Source organism: Takifugu rubripes, chromosome 11, assembly GCF_901000725.2.
Source record: "Takifugu rubripes chromosome 11, fTakRub1.2, whole genome shotgun sequence".
In the NCBI taxonomy this organism is placed as follows: domain Eukaryota; kingdom Metazoa; phylum Chordata; class Actinopteri; order Tetraodontiformes; family Tetraodontidae; genus Takifugu; species Takifugu rubripes.
This window is the reverse complement of record NC_042295.1, coordinates 14,062,147-14,077,184: the sequence shown is the minus strand read 5'-3', so window position 1 is coordinate 14,077,184 and position 15,038 is coordinate 14,062,147. Positions and strand designations below refer to the sequence as shown.

The following is a 15,038-nucleotide window of genomic DNA, read 5'->3' as shown; positions in this document are numbered from 1 at the left end:
GAAATTATGTTGTCTCCGCCATCTTCCTCAATAATTAATTAGAAAACCTGTCGCACGTGTTGGTAATTGAAACCAAAGACTATTGAAGCACAGCTGCAGGTAAGGCAGCTCAAGTGACCTCTTCCATCATGAATGATCGTCTTGTTAGAAGATCAAAAGAAATCACGCAATTTATTTAAACCCCGTACATACCTACGTCAAGGTAGGAGACAGAACCATCACATAACTAACCCCGGAAATTGTTTTCGTGCATATTATTATTTATTTTAAGTAGCACACGAGTGATGTCGCTTGTTTTTATCCCCTCGCCGTTCCAGAGTGTTAGGGCCAGTAGCGTTCATGGGGAGTGACATGGGTGTAATTCCACAATATGTCCACTGGATGGAAGTAAGTCGCCATTTTACGTTGCAAATGACACTATCGACATATCAATCGAGATTCAATCAACTGCTAGAGCATCACGTTGGTATGGGCACGTACATGGCCAACTATTTTCTATCCACCGTAGAGCAGCTCGCCTGAACAATTCTTCCTCATATAGGAAAATGATGACCTGAAGACATCATTTAGATATCCATTCTAACACATGAGAAAGGAAGGCATGATTTCAATGTTAGGGAAAATCTACTTGCTTAATATAATCACGTTAATGAATCATGATGCAAATACTGCATTCGGACAAACACAATGTATTTATTGCTCTCAGTACAATTGGGAAAATATTCCTGAAAATAGTCTTAGTGGAGACTGCACTAAATAATTTTACAATTAAATTCACCGTATAAAGAATAGATGAATAATAGCTACAGTAAATCACATATTACTGCATTGAGACAATGCAACGATAAGAATGAGTTTGTGGTTTGTACTCTGACGCAGACGGTGGCAGTAAAGAACCAACTTAACCAAAAGCCGAAGAAGGTAAGTCGCAATGCGCATGCGTCAGGGCTGTTGTGATCACGTGACAGGAACTCATGCTTGTCAGCATGTTGTGTCTGGCGTTTACCAGAAATAACTAGAAATGATGAAATTCGTAGTCATACACTGAGCTGACGTGTGACTTGATCGCAGATAAAACTAGGTAAAACGCGTCTCTAAATCATCTTCAAGCGCAGTGGCTGTAAAATAAGGCGAGTAAAACAAAAAAGTTTAGCGCATTAGCGTTAACGGTAGCATCACATACGGAAGTAAAGCGAAAGACTAAACTGTAAGTACGTTTTTAACTTGAAATTTGGATATCTAAACGTTGATAATTGTGAATTTAAATTCAACCTGGACAATATTGTTTACAATAGATATATAAAGTTGTATGGATTTAATTTAAAATAAGGACACGTGTGATTATGAAAGATAACTGTTTTTTTAAGTTCAACTTTATAGTGATCATACTGTTAACATTTATATATAAAGGGCTCATTGCAACTTTTATGCATACTTTTACCTTCCAAAATCTACTATAACGGTAATATAAAGTATTTTAAAAAGATTTTATCTGGCTGCGTTTTACACAAGCATTTCAAAATTATGACCACACCGTTTTCCTTATTTTCTACTCTAAATATTCAGAGAGTGAGCTCAAAAAGTATCAGAATGAGAAACAGACAGAGAGGATCCCATTTGGGTTTGCTGCTCTTGGCCTCCCAGCTTTTCCAGGTGGGTCTGGACAAGATCCCCCCAGTAACGCTGGCTGTTCTGGGACTCAACGTGTACCTGTTTCTGTTTCCAGCAGCTCCACTTATGCAGGTATTTCATTAACTTAACAATATGAAAAGGATGATTCCCTTAAAGTATTAATCTATTAACTTTTGGTTCCTGTGTCTCTCTGTTGTAGGCCTGTGTGAGTGTCCAGCGGGCGTACTGGTTTAAAGAATGGCACCGTCTTCTGTTGTCTCCATTGCACCATGCTGATGATTTTCACCTCTACTTCAACATGGTGTCATTTCTTTGGAAAGGCGTTCGACTGGAGAGACGCCTGGGTGGAGCCTGGTTCCTCTACCTGCTCTCAGTTTTCTCCCTTCTCACTGGGGTGGTGTATCTGGCCTTGGAAACTCTGTTAGCAGAGCTTACCCAGGATCAGTCATACAATATGCAGTGTGCTGTTGGCTTCTCAGGTAAATTAAGAAGTTGATTGTAATGGTTATAGGAAGTTATAATTGACTATATACTGTACATTTTTTAAATCTCTATTTTCACAGACAGATAAATACACAGTATGATCTTACAGATGTCTAAAGAAAAATTTGAACTCAATTTGTAAACTTTATTAACAGTGTGAAAACCTGATATTATTAACTTATGTGATTTTGTCCTCATTTGTTTTTAGGGGTTCTTTTTGCTCTGAAGGTGATCAATAACCATTATTACCCTGGAGGCATGACCTATGTGATGGGTTTACCTTTATCTAATCGCTATGCTAGCTGGGTAGAGCTAGTGCTGATACACATAACTGCGCCTGGGTGAGTTTCTAAGGAGAATCTGTACTCGCGCTCACATGTAGTTCTATAGACAACAGGTTAAACGGTTTGGACCTAGGGGGTGCACATTGCGAGTTTTATGGTTTCAGTTTTAACAGAAATCCTATATCTAAAGGAAATACTCATGTGGTTTTATATTAGCTGTAGTGATTATTATGGTCTGTGCTTCATCAGGACTTCATTGATTGGTCATCTGTCGGGTATCGTGGTGGGCCTGCTCTACACTGTTGGACCACTAAAGACCATCATGAAGAGATGTGCAGGTCTGGCCTCTCAACGTTCTTCAAAATTTAAAAATTCACTGTCCACCCACAATACGTGTGATTCTGTCATGATTCGTCATGTAACCTTTAGTGAACGCGTCCAGCATTTTGCACTGTTTTAATTAAATGTTTGCATCAGGCTTCGTCACTTCCAATGGATACACCCACGCTGGAGCAAACTACGGCTCAGGCACTTCAGGTCAGTCCTTTTTATAAACAATAATAACAGAATGGGGTGTATACAAGTGCGATGGGTGAGGTATATCATCACCTCCATCTGTCCATCACCGTGGAGATAATATTTAGCTTTTTTCCATGCAGTTTGTTTTTGGTGTTGTTTTACCCATCTTTTAATTATTCATCAAAAAAGATTTGATCACATTTCCTCATCTCAGACCTTCTGTGTCATACCAAAGTTACCGGACTCTTTGAATCGCTCTTTTCATAGGATCTCTTGGAGGTAGAGTAAGAGAAGAGGAAGCATCAGCCTTAACCTTTAATATTTTATTATAGATATTCAGATATCATGTTTGTCTGCAGGGTACAGCACCGGGTACGGAGGGCATCCCAGACACCAGCAGAATGCACCAAATTATGCACCAAATCCAAACGAATCCTACACAGGTGGGCTGACAGAGGAGGAGCAGATAGAAGCAGCCATTAGAAACAGTCTGTATGACAGGGGTAAGGCAGGACAGGGTGCAGAATTGAGACATTATTTCTTATTAAATTTCACTTGATGCATCGCACTTATTTCCAGTAATAGCAGATTACTTGTTTCTGTAGGTCAGACCAACCACAGAGGAGCTCCCCCACCTTACGGTTTCTCCTCTCCTGAGGAGGCAATAGCTGAAGAAATCAGGCAGCGGAGACTAAGGAGGTTTGACAGCTGAACTCTGGGATGCAACAGCAGAACAGGACTGTTTCAATTCCTGGTCCAAACGTCACACAGGCTGAGGAGAAGCTGCAGACAGACATTACTGGGTGCTTCTGCTCTGCACTGGAATGCACTTAAATAAAAACTTTAAGGGGGCTCACCCTCAAATTTATTGATTTAAATCTATTTTGAAGGCGCTTCAGAAACACATCCGCTGGACGAGGTTATGCCCCGTCGGTCACTCCAGATTCACAGTGCTGCAGGCGCTTAATGTGGAAATTAAGAGTTAGCTTTCCCTGTAAGCACAGGCGCACTATCAGCAGCTTAAGCCTTTAAAATCTCTGGGCTTATCTGTCCTGAGCTGCATTACCTGAGTTTGATTGTTAAGGAATTAATTCTAACAGACATTAAATGAGTCTCCCCTCCAGAACAGAGACGTTCAAAAGCAGGTCTGCGGAGGGCCTCACAGTATCGGAAAACGAGGGATTGCATCCGGCAGAAATGACGGTAACATTTGAACATTTAATGCTAATGTAGATGGAATTCTGGGAGTTGGTAGAATGGCAAATCTGAAAGGCACAGTGTTGCAGGTCAAAGCTGAAATGATCCTGTTGGGTTTTCTTTTGTATTACCAAATACCCGAGTGTCATATTATACAAGTATTTTTATAAAGGCACAGTTGGGTTTTGTACTGGTAAATTTGTAATAAATACTTTTGGAAGATTAATGTTGATGATCTGATTAATTTCTTTTTGTATGGAAAAGATCAGAAGGTAGGTTAAAGGAAGTTTAAAAAGATGTGACCTTGATTTGCAATCAGGACCTTGCTCTTCAAATTAAATAATATTAGAAAGCACAAAAATATCAGCTATATTCCAAAATCCGGTGCTGCACATCTGCGAAGCTGCTGCAGATTTCAAGCTGGGTGTATGTTTTTACAGTGTCGGTGAGTTAAAACTAAACTTGGATCATGTTGGAGCAACCCTGACTGTGAGCAAAGTTAACAAAGCAACATCACAGATGTGCATTGCTGGCTCCTTTTCCCCTGAAGCCCCACGGCACTGTAGTAGGAGAAGTAGGACATCTTAAATTAGAGCCAAGAAACCCAACGATCCGTCAGCCCACATGGATTTAAAGTCACAGTTCTGTCAACCACTCTGAAGATTTATGCATCACAACCGTTAAAAAAAATGAACAGATGGACATTATTTGATTTCCAACTATCAAAAACCAGTTTGTTTGCAGGGGCTGGTGGGAGGAAACCTGGCAGCGCTGCAAACTCGCATCAGAACAAACCAGAAAATGAACCAACCCTCAGATGAAATGTTAAAAATTTGATGAAAAGCATGGCGACCTTGCAGCCTCTAATCAAACGCCCGGCGGCGTCACCCCCCCCCAGCTCAACCTCCCAATGAGCCTGGCGAGATAATGTCACCCCACTGCCATGTGCTCCTCTGATCCCCCGCTGGAGCCACTCTGAAGGTCATTTGGTCTTTTCATCAGCTGGCTGGAGCCACAGACGCTGCCGTGAGTGCAGCATTGCATCGCTGCAACAAGCTTTGGGGATAGACAGATGCAGAGCTGGGATCACATTGCCCCCCCCCCTTCCCCACGGTGCAGTGATTAACTTCACACACTCCGGCCTGGCTCATCAAGTACTGTGGACAATAGTATTAACTTGTGCAGAGCTAATTCCCTTTATCGCTCCTGCCAGACTTTCACACGTGCTGTTCAGGACTCGCCCAACCTGCCAAACTACTCACAAGATCCTTGTGAAAGGCCTCGCATCCATGCCGGCCCACCGCCACCCCTCTGCCTCCTCGTCCCTGCTACCCTGCATACCCTAATGGAGCCTCCTGCTTCTCCTCCTGCTCGTCATATTTCTGCCACTACGGCTGCTTTAGTCTGGGGTTTGTACAACTTTGTACTGCTGCTCCCTCGTAATCAGGAGCATCAGGATATTCACGTTTCTCAGGACCTTGGTGACTTGGCCGTGTCACACACCTGTCACCTGACCAGCTCCTCCGCAGGAACCCGAGTGCCTGAAAAGAGTGCTTTGGACTATCATGTTCACTTCTTCAACAAATATCAATTCAAATCTACTCTTACGCCTCTCTGTTACCTGCTGCTGTCACACAATCTCTCTCGCCTCTTTTCCTCTCTTTTGTTCTCTTCTGCTTCTCAGCCTGCCTCTCGCTGCTGCTTTTGGGCCTCTCTTCCCTTTGAATTTCGATTCCTCCCCATTGCTGAGGCTCTCCTCCCGCCTTTTATCCTCTCTCCTTTTTGCATCTCTGTCTACCTTCTTGTGCATGTCTCCCCGCCGCTCTCCTCCCCTTGATGTCCCCGATTCTCAAGTCTTCTCACGCAATCCGGAGCTGTTTTTGATCTCCCCATACATCTGCCTGCCACACTCCTCTCTCTGTCGCACACGTTCTCAGAAGCTGCCGGTCCTGCCGGCTTGCTGGCAGATCACAGTTGGCATGTGTCACAGCTAAACTGCTGAGTTCCTGAGCTCTTTGATTCATCTGGGTTGGCTGGGTGACCCATTTCTGCAGAGGGACGTATATTATACGTGCTGTGAAATGAAAGATTACATGTTCTTGGCAAACAGCGCCGTCCTCTGGATGGTTCCCGAACTTCATCACTTTGGATTATAATCAGGGTGTTGGTTAAAAAACAAACCCAAACTGTTTTCCGCACATCACTCATTTGGGTGCACTTGTACATCAATTTCTTTCACCACGTCCAGGATAAGGCCTTTGCTCACTTTTCTAGCAATAATTTCCTATGTAAACATGTTTTGTTCTTCCCTGTCACAACTCATCCATGGATTTAATTGGATAATATATAAATTGAACAATTCTACATTACAGCCGTTCAAGAGAAGCACACAAAAGTAAAAGAACCCCCCCAGGCGCTTACCCACCCTAACCACCCCCACCCAAATAAATAAATAAATAAATAGACATAGGGTACTCCGTAGGATAAAGCGTCGCCGGATCCATTCCACGTTTTTCACGGCGCCTCCGTTGAGCTGTGTGGGCTGGACAATCAGAGGAAATAACGGGCGCAGCAAACAAGAAGGGCGTGCAGAATAACAGGAAGGCTTTGGAATGCGCTCACTAAATTGGGAGGAAATGTGACGGAACCGGCGGGCATTTCTCTGCTTCTGCTGCGTCCCCGGATCCACGGAGGAGGATGCTGCACCGCCAGAGCCGCCGCCGCCTCAGATTGGGACTGTTGGAGTGCGGAGGATGATGCATGAGCAACGTCTCAGGTGCTGAAGGCTTGGCCGGACACTCGGGGATGCGTCTCCCGGTGCATCTGCGGGGATTTTCGGACGCGCGTTCAGCCACTGCTGCTTTCTATTAGACGCAGAGGGGGGGAAGAAGAGTCGGATGATCTTTTCCACACTGCTTCTTTATATCTGAATTATGTGCGATATCTTCTGCATGAATTAAACGCCGGGTTTTAGCGCTGAGGGTGTCACGGATGTGCGCTGATGGCCAGGTGCCCCAATTTTCCTCACCCAGGAGGATTCCACCTAAAATAACCCGGTACCGAAAGGTAAACGAGCAGCATGTGTGACGAGATCTGCTTTAAATGATAGTACCTTATTCAGTGCTGATCCCCGGCGCGTGTTCATTAACTTGAACTGATCCTGTCCCCATCCCAGGCAAACCCTGAATCCGTGACACTTTCTCCGGAGCCTCTCCCGTCCCAACACCCCTGCTGGCATCCAGAACCCGGACTTTTTAAATGGCTTTTGTGTTCAGAAGATGGAGAGTTTTAGTGGTGCTGAACGTGCTCGCCGTCGCTGGATTCATGACTTTCTGGGCCAAGTGCAACACACGCACCTTCCAAGGCGGCGCGGAGGCTGCGGCTGACGGCAGGAGGCCCCGAAGCAACGGAACGGCGCAGGGACCCAGCATGAGCCATGATGTGCTGCTGAAGAGGCTCAGCTCCCTGGAGGATGTAGTGTACAGGCAGCTGAATGGTAAAAAGCAATTGTCTGTGTAAATTCTCAGTCATCCAGGTCATTGTATCCAAGGTAGTTTTCTCTGTCAACTGGACTGGGTTTCTTCTCTTGAAGACGTTTCGCCTTCTATCCAGAAGGCTTCTTCAGTTCTGAAATCGCTGGGGAGAGAGCTTGAAAATATATAGCCCCTGTGGACCATTTGCATGCTAATGACCCGACCAACGACCCTGCTAACGACTCTCAGGTGACCACCCAGATCATTAGCATGCAGATGGTCCACAGGGGCTTTATGTTTTCAAGCTCTCTCCCCAGCGATTTCAGAACTGAAGAAGCCTTCTGGATAGAAGGCGAGACGTCTTCAAGAGAAGAAACCCAGTCCAGTTGACAGAGAAAACTACCTTGGATAAAAAGCAACTGTTTAAAGTGAGATAGATGTGCAGACGAACACAGAAAGATACAGGTCTCCACATTTAACATACACTTTCAAGGAAATGATCTGGTGGGAGACCTAATGACGTATGTGGTGCAATAAGGTGCCATTTAAATGTGTAATCTCAAAGCTAAAGAGTGATCATGGATTTGTGGACCATTTAATCAGACTGCCGCCCACTAAAATGCAGTCGCACAGAGAAGCTGTTCTTAACCCTGATTTTAAAAGGTGAATCCCCGGAGATTCATTTTGACCTTCGTTACTGAAGTGTCAGGCTTCATACACAGATCAAGACCTTGTGTTCCAGCGGTGAAGCAACAATCCAGCCCCTGTCATTAGGTTTGCCACTGATGCAAAGTTATTTGTGCTTTTTCTTGACATGTGATCTTGTTTGTCTCACGCAGGTCTGTCCAAATCGCTGGGTCTGATCGAGGGCTTCGGGGGTCGAGGTAAAGGCGGTCTTCCTGCCACTCTGTCACCGGCTGAGGAGAGCGACGCTAAATACCTGAGAGAGAAGTATGGCTACAACGCGTACCTCAGTGACAGAATCTCTCTGGACCGGACCATACCAGACCACCGGCCCGGCAAGTGCGTACATAAGCTGATGATTAGAGACCCACAACACCTCGCTAAAGCCTTGAGCACGTTGTTGGTGCCATGAATGGCAGCATGAGTCTGTTTCATGCTGTAAACATGTGTTGCTTCCTCTCTGGTGCTCCGCGTCCATCTGACCTCTGCCTTTCCAATGCACATATAAAAGAAAACGTGCACGCCACATGCAGGTAATGCACCTTGCTGCATCACCAACACATTATGCCCTCACATACGTGTGTCGGTCTACACACGTCTGCTGTTAAGGATGGAACATCTCTCCATTTTACAATCGGCTATTAAAGAGATCTCTCGCCACATTGCTGCCACATCTACGTGTGTGTGTGTGTCACAACCCAGTGCACTCATTTGTTACTGGAGGGCTCGTTTTTGTTGGCGGGATGAAAGTGAGGAGTGAAGCGTGTTGGGGCGTGGTATCTCCAGGCTTAGCGGCAGCTTCAGTCTCCACTCTTTGTCTGTTGCCACCAGTCTGCCGAGGTGGCGGCGAGCAGAAGAAAGCAAGAGAAATGTATTTGGGAAAAAAAAATCTAATGCTGTGAGTGTATTTGAGTGTGTTTGTCTGACGTTTAAGTCTGCTTTCTTAGAACATTTACTCTCCAGATGCACATTGTGAAAATAGACACAGCCGCATTAGCGTGGCTTTGCAGCCAATGAGGACCTGCAGCACCGTGAGGGGATGAGCTGACTCTCACAGCCAGAACATTCTCTGGAGCTGTAACATAACAAGTTCACACCATCACGCTTGTTATCCTTCACGCTGTTCTCGTCCCTCTGCTTCACACTCCTCCCGCACTGATTTGCACCATCCCGCCTCCTCCTGTTCTTCATTCGTGATACGTGCACACGTTCTCGGTGACAGTGTGGTTTGGCTCCTTCACCGTTTCTCTGCTGATTTAATTTTGAAACAAGAAAGAGTCGCAGTATTTGCCTCCATTATTGTAGATGAACCACATAGGAAAAACAGGATGTGTTCCCACTTACAAACAAACCTGCAGGATTTCCCCTGAGCTCTTCAAATTAAGCAGTAATTAAAAACGCCCTCCGAGTGATTAAGAACATCCTTCAGGCCTTCTTCTGTCACCACGACACATGAAGGTTGTATTGGGTTTTAATGTGTGCTGTGCTTCCGTTGCTCGGCAGGTGCAGGAAGGTCGGCTATCCGCGAGACCTGCCGCAGATCTCCCTCATCTTCATCTTCGTCAACGAGGCTCTGTCCGTGATACTGCGCTCAGTCCACTCAGCTGTCAATCACACTCCGGCACACCTGCTCAAAGAAATCATCCTGGTGGACGACAACAGCGACGACGGTCAGTAAAGTTATTTCCTGAAGTCTAACTTGATCTTTGGGGAGAGGCAGCAGCGTGTTGCTGTGGAGATTTAGAGACATTTTATGCATGTAGGACAGATGAATTAAACTCTTCCTACGGTGTTGCCATCCTGACAAGGTGATGAGCGCCTCCGCGACAGTCACGGTCGTTGCATTCTAGCACCAACATTTGCTGAGGTGACTGATGGTCTGGAAGTTTTGCACGACAGGCAGGCCAATAGAGGAGGGGGGTGGGGGGTGGGGCACCACAATTGGGTGTCACAGGAGGGATGCCTCGTTCGTATTTATTAGACAGGGCTGCCAAGCTGGGCTTGGGGAAATGAAGGGCAACAAGAGAGATGAGCAGAGAGGTGGGAAAGGATAAGAAAGTCTGGAGCGCGAGGAGGAGGGGAGCCTGCGGTGGAAGAGCAGATGAAACAAAAGGTGCGAAAGTCATGGAAGGATGGACGTGTGAGGGAGGAGGAGAGGATGAGGAATGGAAATAACCTGGCTAATAAAGAAAGTGAGACAGCAGATGAGAGACGGGGAGACTGTCGTACAAATGAGACCACGCAGCAGGCAGAGAGAACAGTCACACGAGAGCAGGTCCTTATAGGATAAATGGGATTTGTTCTATAGCCTCTAACTGTAGCACATCTCGTGAAACTGCTGATTTGTTCAATATTTCACATACACTCATTTCCCACTCTATTTAGTCTTGACAGACTTTCACGTTTTGTAACCGACAGCGCTTCTTTGGCTTTTTAACAGAATTGTCCTCTGATACCAGAATGAGCAGTTTTACTGATCTAAAGAGTGAAAGACTCAAAGGTGAACCTTGTAAATCTTTTGTCCTTTTCCCCTGTGTGCTGGTTGCCCAAGAGCACCACTCTCACCCTGAGATTGCAGAGGACGAGGCAGGAAAACAAATTTACAGCCACATCCGGTCCTCTGGCTCCACCGTCATGCAGCATGCACACCCGTGTGTGTGTGTGAGAGAGAGTGAGTGAGTGAGTGAATGATGTCATGCAGCGTTTGTGAGAATTCAAAGCTTTACTAAATGATTTTTTGGGCTGCTTGTATGCAATTTATTTTTAATGTCGTGTTTGATTCCTCTGGTTTTCTGGCTCACACCCACTGCTCCATAATGATGCCGTGCACAACAAATGCAGGTAATCTGGTGCTTGGCCCAGGACCTGATGTGCAGGACTAAATCTCCAAAACTGGAGGCTGAATGTTCTTGGTGAGGCTGCTGAAATGGGGAATCAGCATGATGAGCGAGGAGCTACATTGATGCCTGACAAAATCCTGAAAATAAAGTGGAACACAGTGAAACTAATGCCAATGCTGACAAGCTCTTTTAATGGATGTAGATATTAATTCACACGAGTTTTTCAGCACTTTTTCTATCACGATTTGTTCATTCTCAAACATAGAGATATGCATGCAAATTTAATATTAGAACGCTCCCATCTGCCTGTAATAGAATACATTTTATGTGTTGATAAAGAAATCGTCAATTCTTTCCTCACGTCTTTCATAGATGGTTCCAGGCTGACTGTTTCTTAAAGCTCATGCAAAGTTAATCAGAGGAGCAGACATTATTTCCGAACTTGTTAGATAAATGAATTAATTTTGCAGTGTGTGGTTGAAAGTTACAGAAGAAAAGAAAAAGCTGCTGATGAGTAATTTTTTAAAAAGATTGACTTGGCCCTTTCGTGAATGTCTGAAGACCTTGAAGCGGCTGCCGTTGTGCACGTGGATCATTTGGTTTAGATGAATTCTGACACCACAGAGCAGCTGAAGGGGCCACTGGAGGAGTACGTGAACAAGCGCTACCCCGGCCTGGTGAAGATCGTCAGGAACCAGAAGAGGGAGGGACTGATCCGAGCCAGAATCGAGGGCTGGAAGGTCGCGTCCGCTGAGGTGACGGGATTCTTCGACGCCCACGTCGAGTTCACGCCGTCCTGGTGAGCCAAACAGTTACAACCAGTGGACGCTAATAAATCACCATACAATCATGCCTTGCCTCATCCTGCTGCCACCTTTTATCCCTCCTGTTAAGTTTCCAGCTCCCTGTGCACAGAAACCCAGTTCAATGGGAATAAACAGCCCAGCCGCCTCCAGAGCTGCATCAAACAGAATCCATAATAAAGCAGCTACAAGTGGAGCGAATCTGTCTGATGGGTGATGAAAGAGTGGACTTTGAAAGGTTTACAAGTGTGTGTGTGTGTGTGTTGACAGGGCCGAGCCGGTCCTGGCCAGAATAAAAGAGGACTACAAGAGGATTATTCTTCCCTCCATTGACAACATCAAGCACGACACGTTTGAGGTGGAGCGCTACGAGAACTCCGGCCACGGCTACAACTGGGAGCTGTGGTGCATGTACATCAACCCGCCCAAGCAGTGGTGGGACGAGGGAGACGCGTCTGCTCCCATCAGGCATGACCCGTTTGTTCATCGCTCAGGTAGAAATAGGAAAAAAAAGATTTTTATTGTTTTTCTCATGCCAGGACTCCTGCCATGATTGGCTGCTCCTTCGTGGCCAACCGGGATTACTTTGGCGAACTGGGCCTGCTGGACTCGGGCATGGACGTGTACGGAGGGGAGAACATCGAGCTTGGCATTAGGGTGTGTGTCACCACGTTTCCTCTCATTTCCTTCCCATCTGCATGGCTACACACTGCACAAAATGTGAAAAAAAAAACCCATTTTGTGGAGTTTATCTGATCTCCCTCTTCTTTTAACACTGACTCCTGCAGGTGTGGCTCTGTGGAGGCAGCATGGAGGTGCTGCCATGTTCCAGGGTGGCTCACATCGCACGGGTCAAGAAGCCCTACCACAGCAACATCGCTTACCACACGCGCCGTAACGCTCTCCGCGTGGCTGAGGTCTGGATGGATGAATACAGGTCCAACGTCTACCTGGCCTGGAACATCCCCATGGAGGTGAGAGGGCTTCTCGCTTTTATTCATTAGATCTAGACCCAAAATGTTCTGGATTAAGTTTTGGCTTTAACCCTGCTCTGGCAGAACCACGGCATTGATTACGGCGACATCTCCCAGAGGGTCGCGCTGAGGAAGAGTCTGCAGTGTAAAAGCTTTGAGTGGTACCTGGAGAACGTTTATCCAGAGATGAGGAGGTACAACAACACCTTGTTCTACGGCGAGGTGAGCCAGCATCCAAACTAAAAACAGGAACAATCCAAACAAATCGAATCTCTTTTTTAAAGAATATGCGTTTTTATTTCAGATCCGTAACTCTAAAGTGAGCCACCTGTGTATGGATCAGGGGATAAAAGAGAACCACACGGCCACCCTGCACCCCTGCCACGGATGGGGACCCCAGGTAGAGATTTAAAAAAGAAAGATGCATCACTCTCTTCCATGAGCACACACAACTCCTTCTTTTCTTCAGCAGCTCTGGGCTGTGCAGCTGTGCAGGCTGGACAGACTCCTCTGAGGAGGCTGTTGTGCTGTCTGTGCTGCACTCGTTGTGTTGAAGCCCTCCGTTGGGCAGTGTAACCTCCTCAGCCCGTCAGTCCACTCGGGGCGATTCTTGAACTGCCCACAGCGTTACCGGGGGCTTCAGGGAAAATTGAACCTCATATTGCTTTAATGTATAGGTGTTTGCGTTAATCCAATGCTAGCTTTAGGAAAATGTGCTCATCTCAGAGCCGGTATCTATCGGAGTTTTTGTGATTTGCCGCAGCTGGGACGTTACACCAAAGAGGGACAGCTCTTCTTGGGTCCTCTGGGAAGCACGGGGGAGGACACTCGCTGCGTGGTCGACGACCAGCTCAGCAGCTTCCCTCAGCTCATCAACTGTGACAGGGTGACCAACGCCAAGCAGATGACGTGGCATTTCTCTCAAGTGAGAATATCCAAGCACCCAAATCGTTGTTTACTGTCTGTGAACTGATTGATAATGTGAGCGCCACATGTGTCGCCCCCCCCCGCCCCCCCGCAGAACGAATCCATCGTAAATCAGGCCACGGGAAGATGTCTGGAGGTGGTGCCCGCTAACGTTTACTTTGGCCACCTGCTGATCCTGCAGCCCTGCACTGGCCAACGGTGGATCATCAAGAACACGATGAAGCAGTAATCAGCGGGACTATTTTCCAGGCACCAGTGAGAGCGAAGAGCTGGGATGCGACCTCGGGAGTACCGAGGCAGCGGCCCTTTTCCCTCTTAGGACCAAGATGGGGTCAAGAAGATCTGAGCTGTTTAGGGTCTCAGCAAACACATTTTGTTCAGGATTTTTGTCCTCCAACAACTGAACATTGGACATGATGCAAGGGAAGCACGAGGGCCGTTTTCTTTACATTTTTGGATGTGACATCGCCCTGATTTCTATATGTGCAACATTTCTATGCTGTGTTTAGATGTCATCACCCAGATGTTGAGGGAAAATGCACTGATCCAAACACCACTGTAGATCACTTCAGTGGTTTAAACATTTGTGTCCAAAAGTGACTTATTTTCTTCAAAGACACCTGATCCCTGTAAATATGTTAGAAGGAAGGAAACTGATATTAATAGTTTCTAATCTTTAGTGCAGCAGAGCCCCCACCCCGATTTTTCTGCGCGTTTTATTGCAAGTTATCCGAAATCCCGGTTCCAGCAGGGGGAAATCAGATTTATGATTTAGTTTTTCTGTTATTTTGTATTTAATGTCTTCAGTTGCCATGTTTAGTGCAACTTGTAGCATGACTATAGGTGTGAGCAGAGGGGGAAACGTTGGGCTGAGCCCGTTTATGGGTCTGTGACCCATAACTGAGTGCCATAGCTCCGATGCAGATGCCAAAACCAGCAGGCTGCAGCCCGAATCACTGTTGCTTTGGATGCAAATAAACAACTGCAGGGTCGGCGAGGAGGTTAAACGGAATCATGGATGGTTGTGTAAATGTGGGCCTCCTGAGCTGTCGATGTTATCGTCTTGAGATGTGCGATGTCATTAATTCAAATCAGTGTTATCAAATGGATTTTTTGCTTGCAATATTGTCTTCCAATAAAGAATTGGTTTACTTCTTTTTGCATTTCTGTTTTGAGGGTGGAATTGCATTTTTATTCAGTTATGCACACTATACGTTTGGGT

General features: G+C 46.0%; 2 protein-coding genes across 4 annotated transcripts; both read left to right on the top strand.

Moving 5' to 3' along the window:
• Window positions 1-42: 42 nt before the first annotated feature.
• rhbdd1 (rhomboid domain containing 1) lies at window positions 43-4,341 on the top strand. 3 transcript variants are annotated; one of them, XM_011608675.2, is made up of 10 exons: window positions 43-202; window positions 318-387; window positions 880-921; window positions 1,567-1,743; window positions 1,832-2,111; window positions 2,324-2,456; window positions 2,649-2,737; window positions 2,877-2,936; window positions 3,278-3,361; window positions 3,524-4,341. In XM_011608675.2, exons 2-10 carry the CDS (start codon window positions 340-342, stop codon window positions 3,628-3,630), a joined length of 1,020 nt encoding a protein of 339 aa, XP_011606977.2. In that variant the 5' UTR covers window positions 43-202; window positions 318-339; the 3' UTR covers window positions 3,631-4,341. The 3 variants fall into 3 exon arrangements, with proteins under 3 accessions (XP_011606977.2, XP_011606976.2, XP_003968739.2); XM_011608674.2 differs by having other exon boundaries at window positions 55-202; window positions 3,278-3,421; XM_003968690.3 differs by lacking the exons at window positions 43-202; window positions 318-387; window positions 880-921 and adding an exon at window positions 935-1,207 and having other exon boundaries at window positions 3,278-3,421.
• Window positions 4,342-6,860: 2,519 nt separating this feature from the next.
• On the top strand, window positions 6,861-14,979 carry galnt17 (polypeptide N-acetylgalactosaminyltransferase 17). The gene is made up of 12 exons (XM_003968689.3): window positions 6,861-7,181; window positions 7,291-7,611; window positions 8,428-8,611; window positions 9,776-9,942; window positions 11,737-11,911; window positions 12,186-12,383; window positions 12,455-12,572; window positions 12,704-12,889; window positions 12,974-13,111; window positions 13,194-13,289; window positions 13,653-13,814; window positions 13,911-14,979. The coding sequence occupies exons 2-12, from the start codon at window positions 7,374-7,376 to the stop codon at window positions 14,043-14,045; spliced, it is 1,797 nt and encodes a 598-aa protein (XP_003968738.2). The 5' UTR covers window positions 6,861-7,181; window positions 7,291-7,373; the 3' UTR covers window positions 14,046-14,979.
• Window positions 14,980-15,038: the final 59 nt, after the last annotated feature.

Bases quoted from the DNA above. Each gene is read 5' to 3' on its own strand.
- rhbdd1 (XM_011608674.2), top strand. From the start codon at position 340: ATGGGGAGTGACATGGGTGTAATTCCACAATATGTCCACTGGATGGAA. The intron at 388-879 runs GTAAGTCGCCAT...ACTCTGACGCAG, and splicing joins AATATGTCCACTGGATGGAA to ACGGTGGCAGTAAAGAACCA. The intron at 2,937-3,277 runs GTCAGTCCTTTT...GTTTGTCTGCAG, and splicing joins CTACGGCTCAGGCACTTCAG to GGTACAGCACCGGGTACGGA.
- galnt17 (XM_003968689.3), top strand. From the start codon at position 7,374: ATGGCTTTTGTGTTCAGAAGATGGAGAGTTTTAGTGGTGCTGAACGTG. The intron at 7,612-8,427 runs GTAAAAAGCAAT...TGTCTCACGCAG, and splicing joins AGTGTACAGGCAGCTGAATG to GTCTGTCCAAATCGCTGGGT. The intron at 13,112-13,193 runs GTGAGCCAGCAT...TTTTTATTTCAG, and splicing joins ACACCTTGTTCTACGGCGAG to ATCCGTAACTCTAAAGTGAG.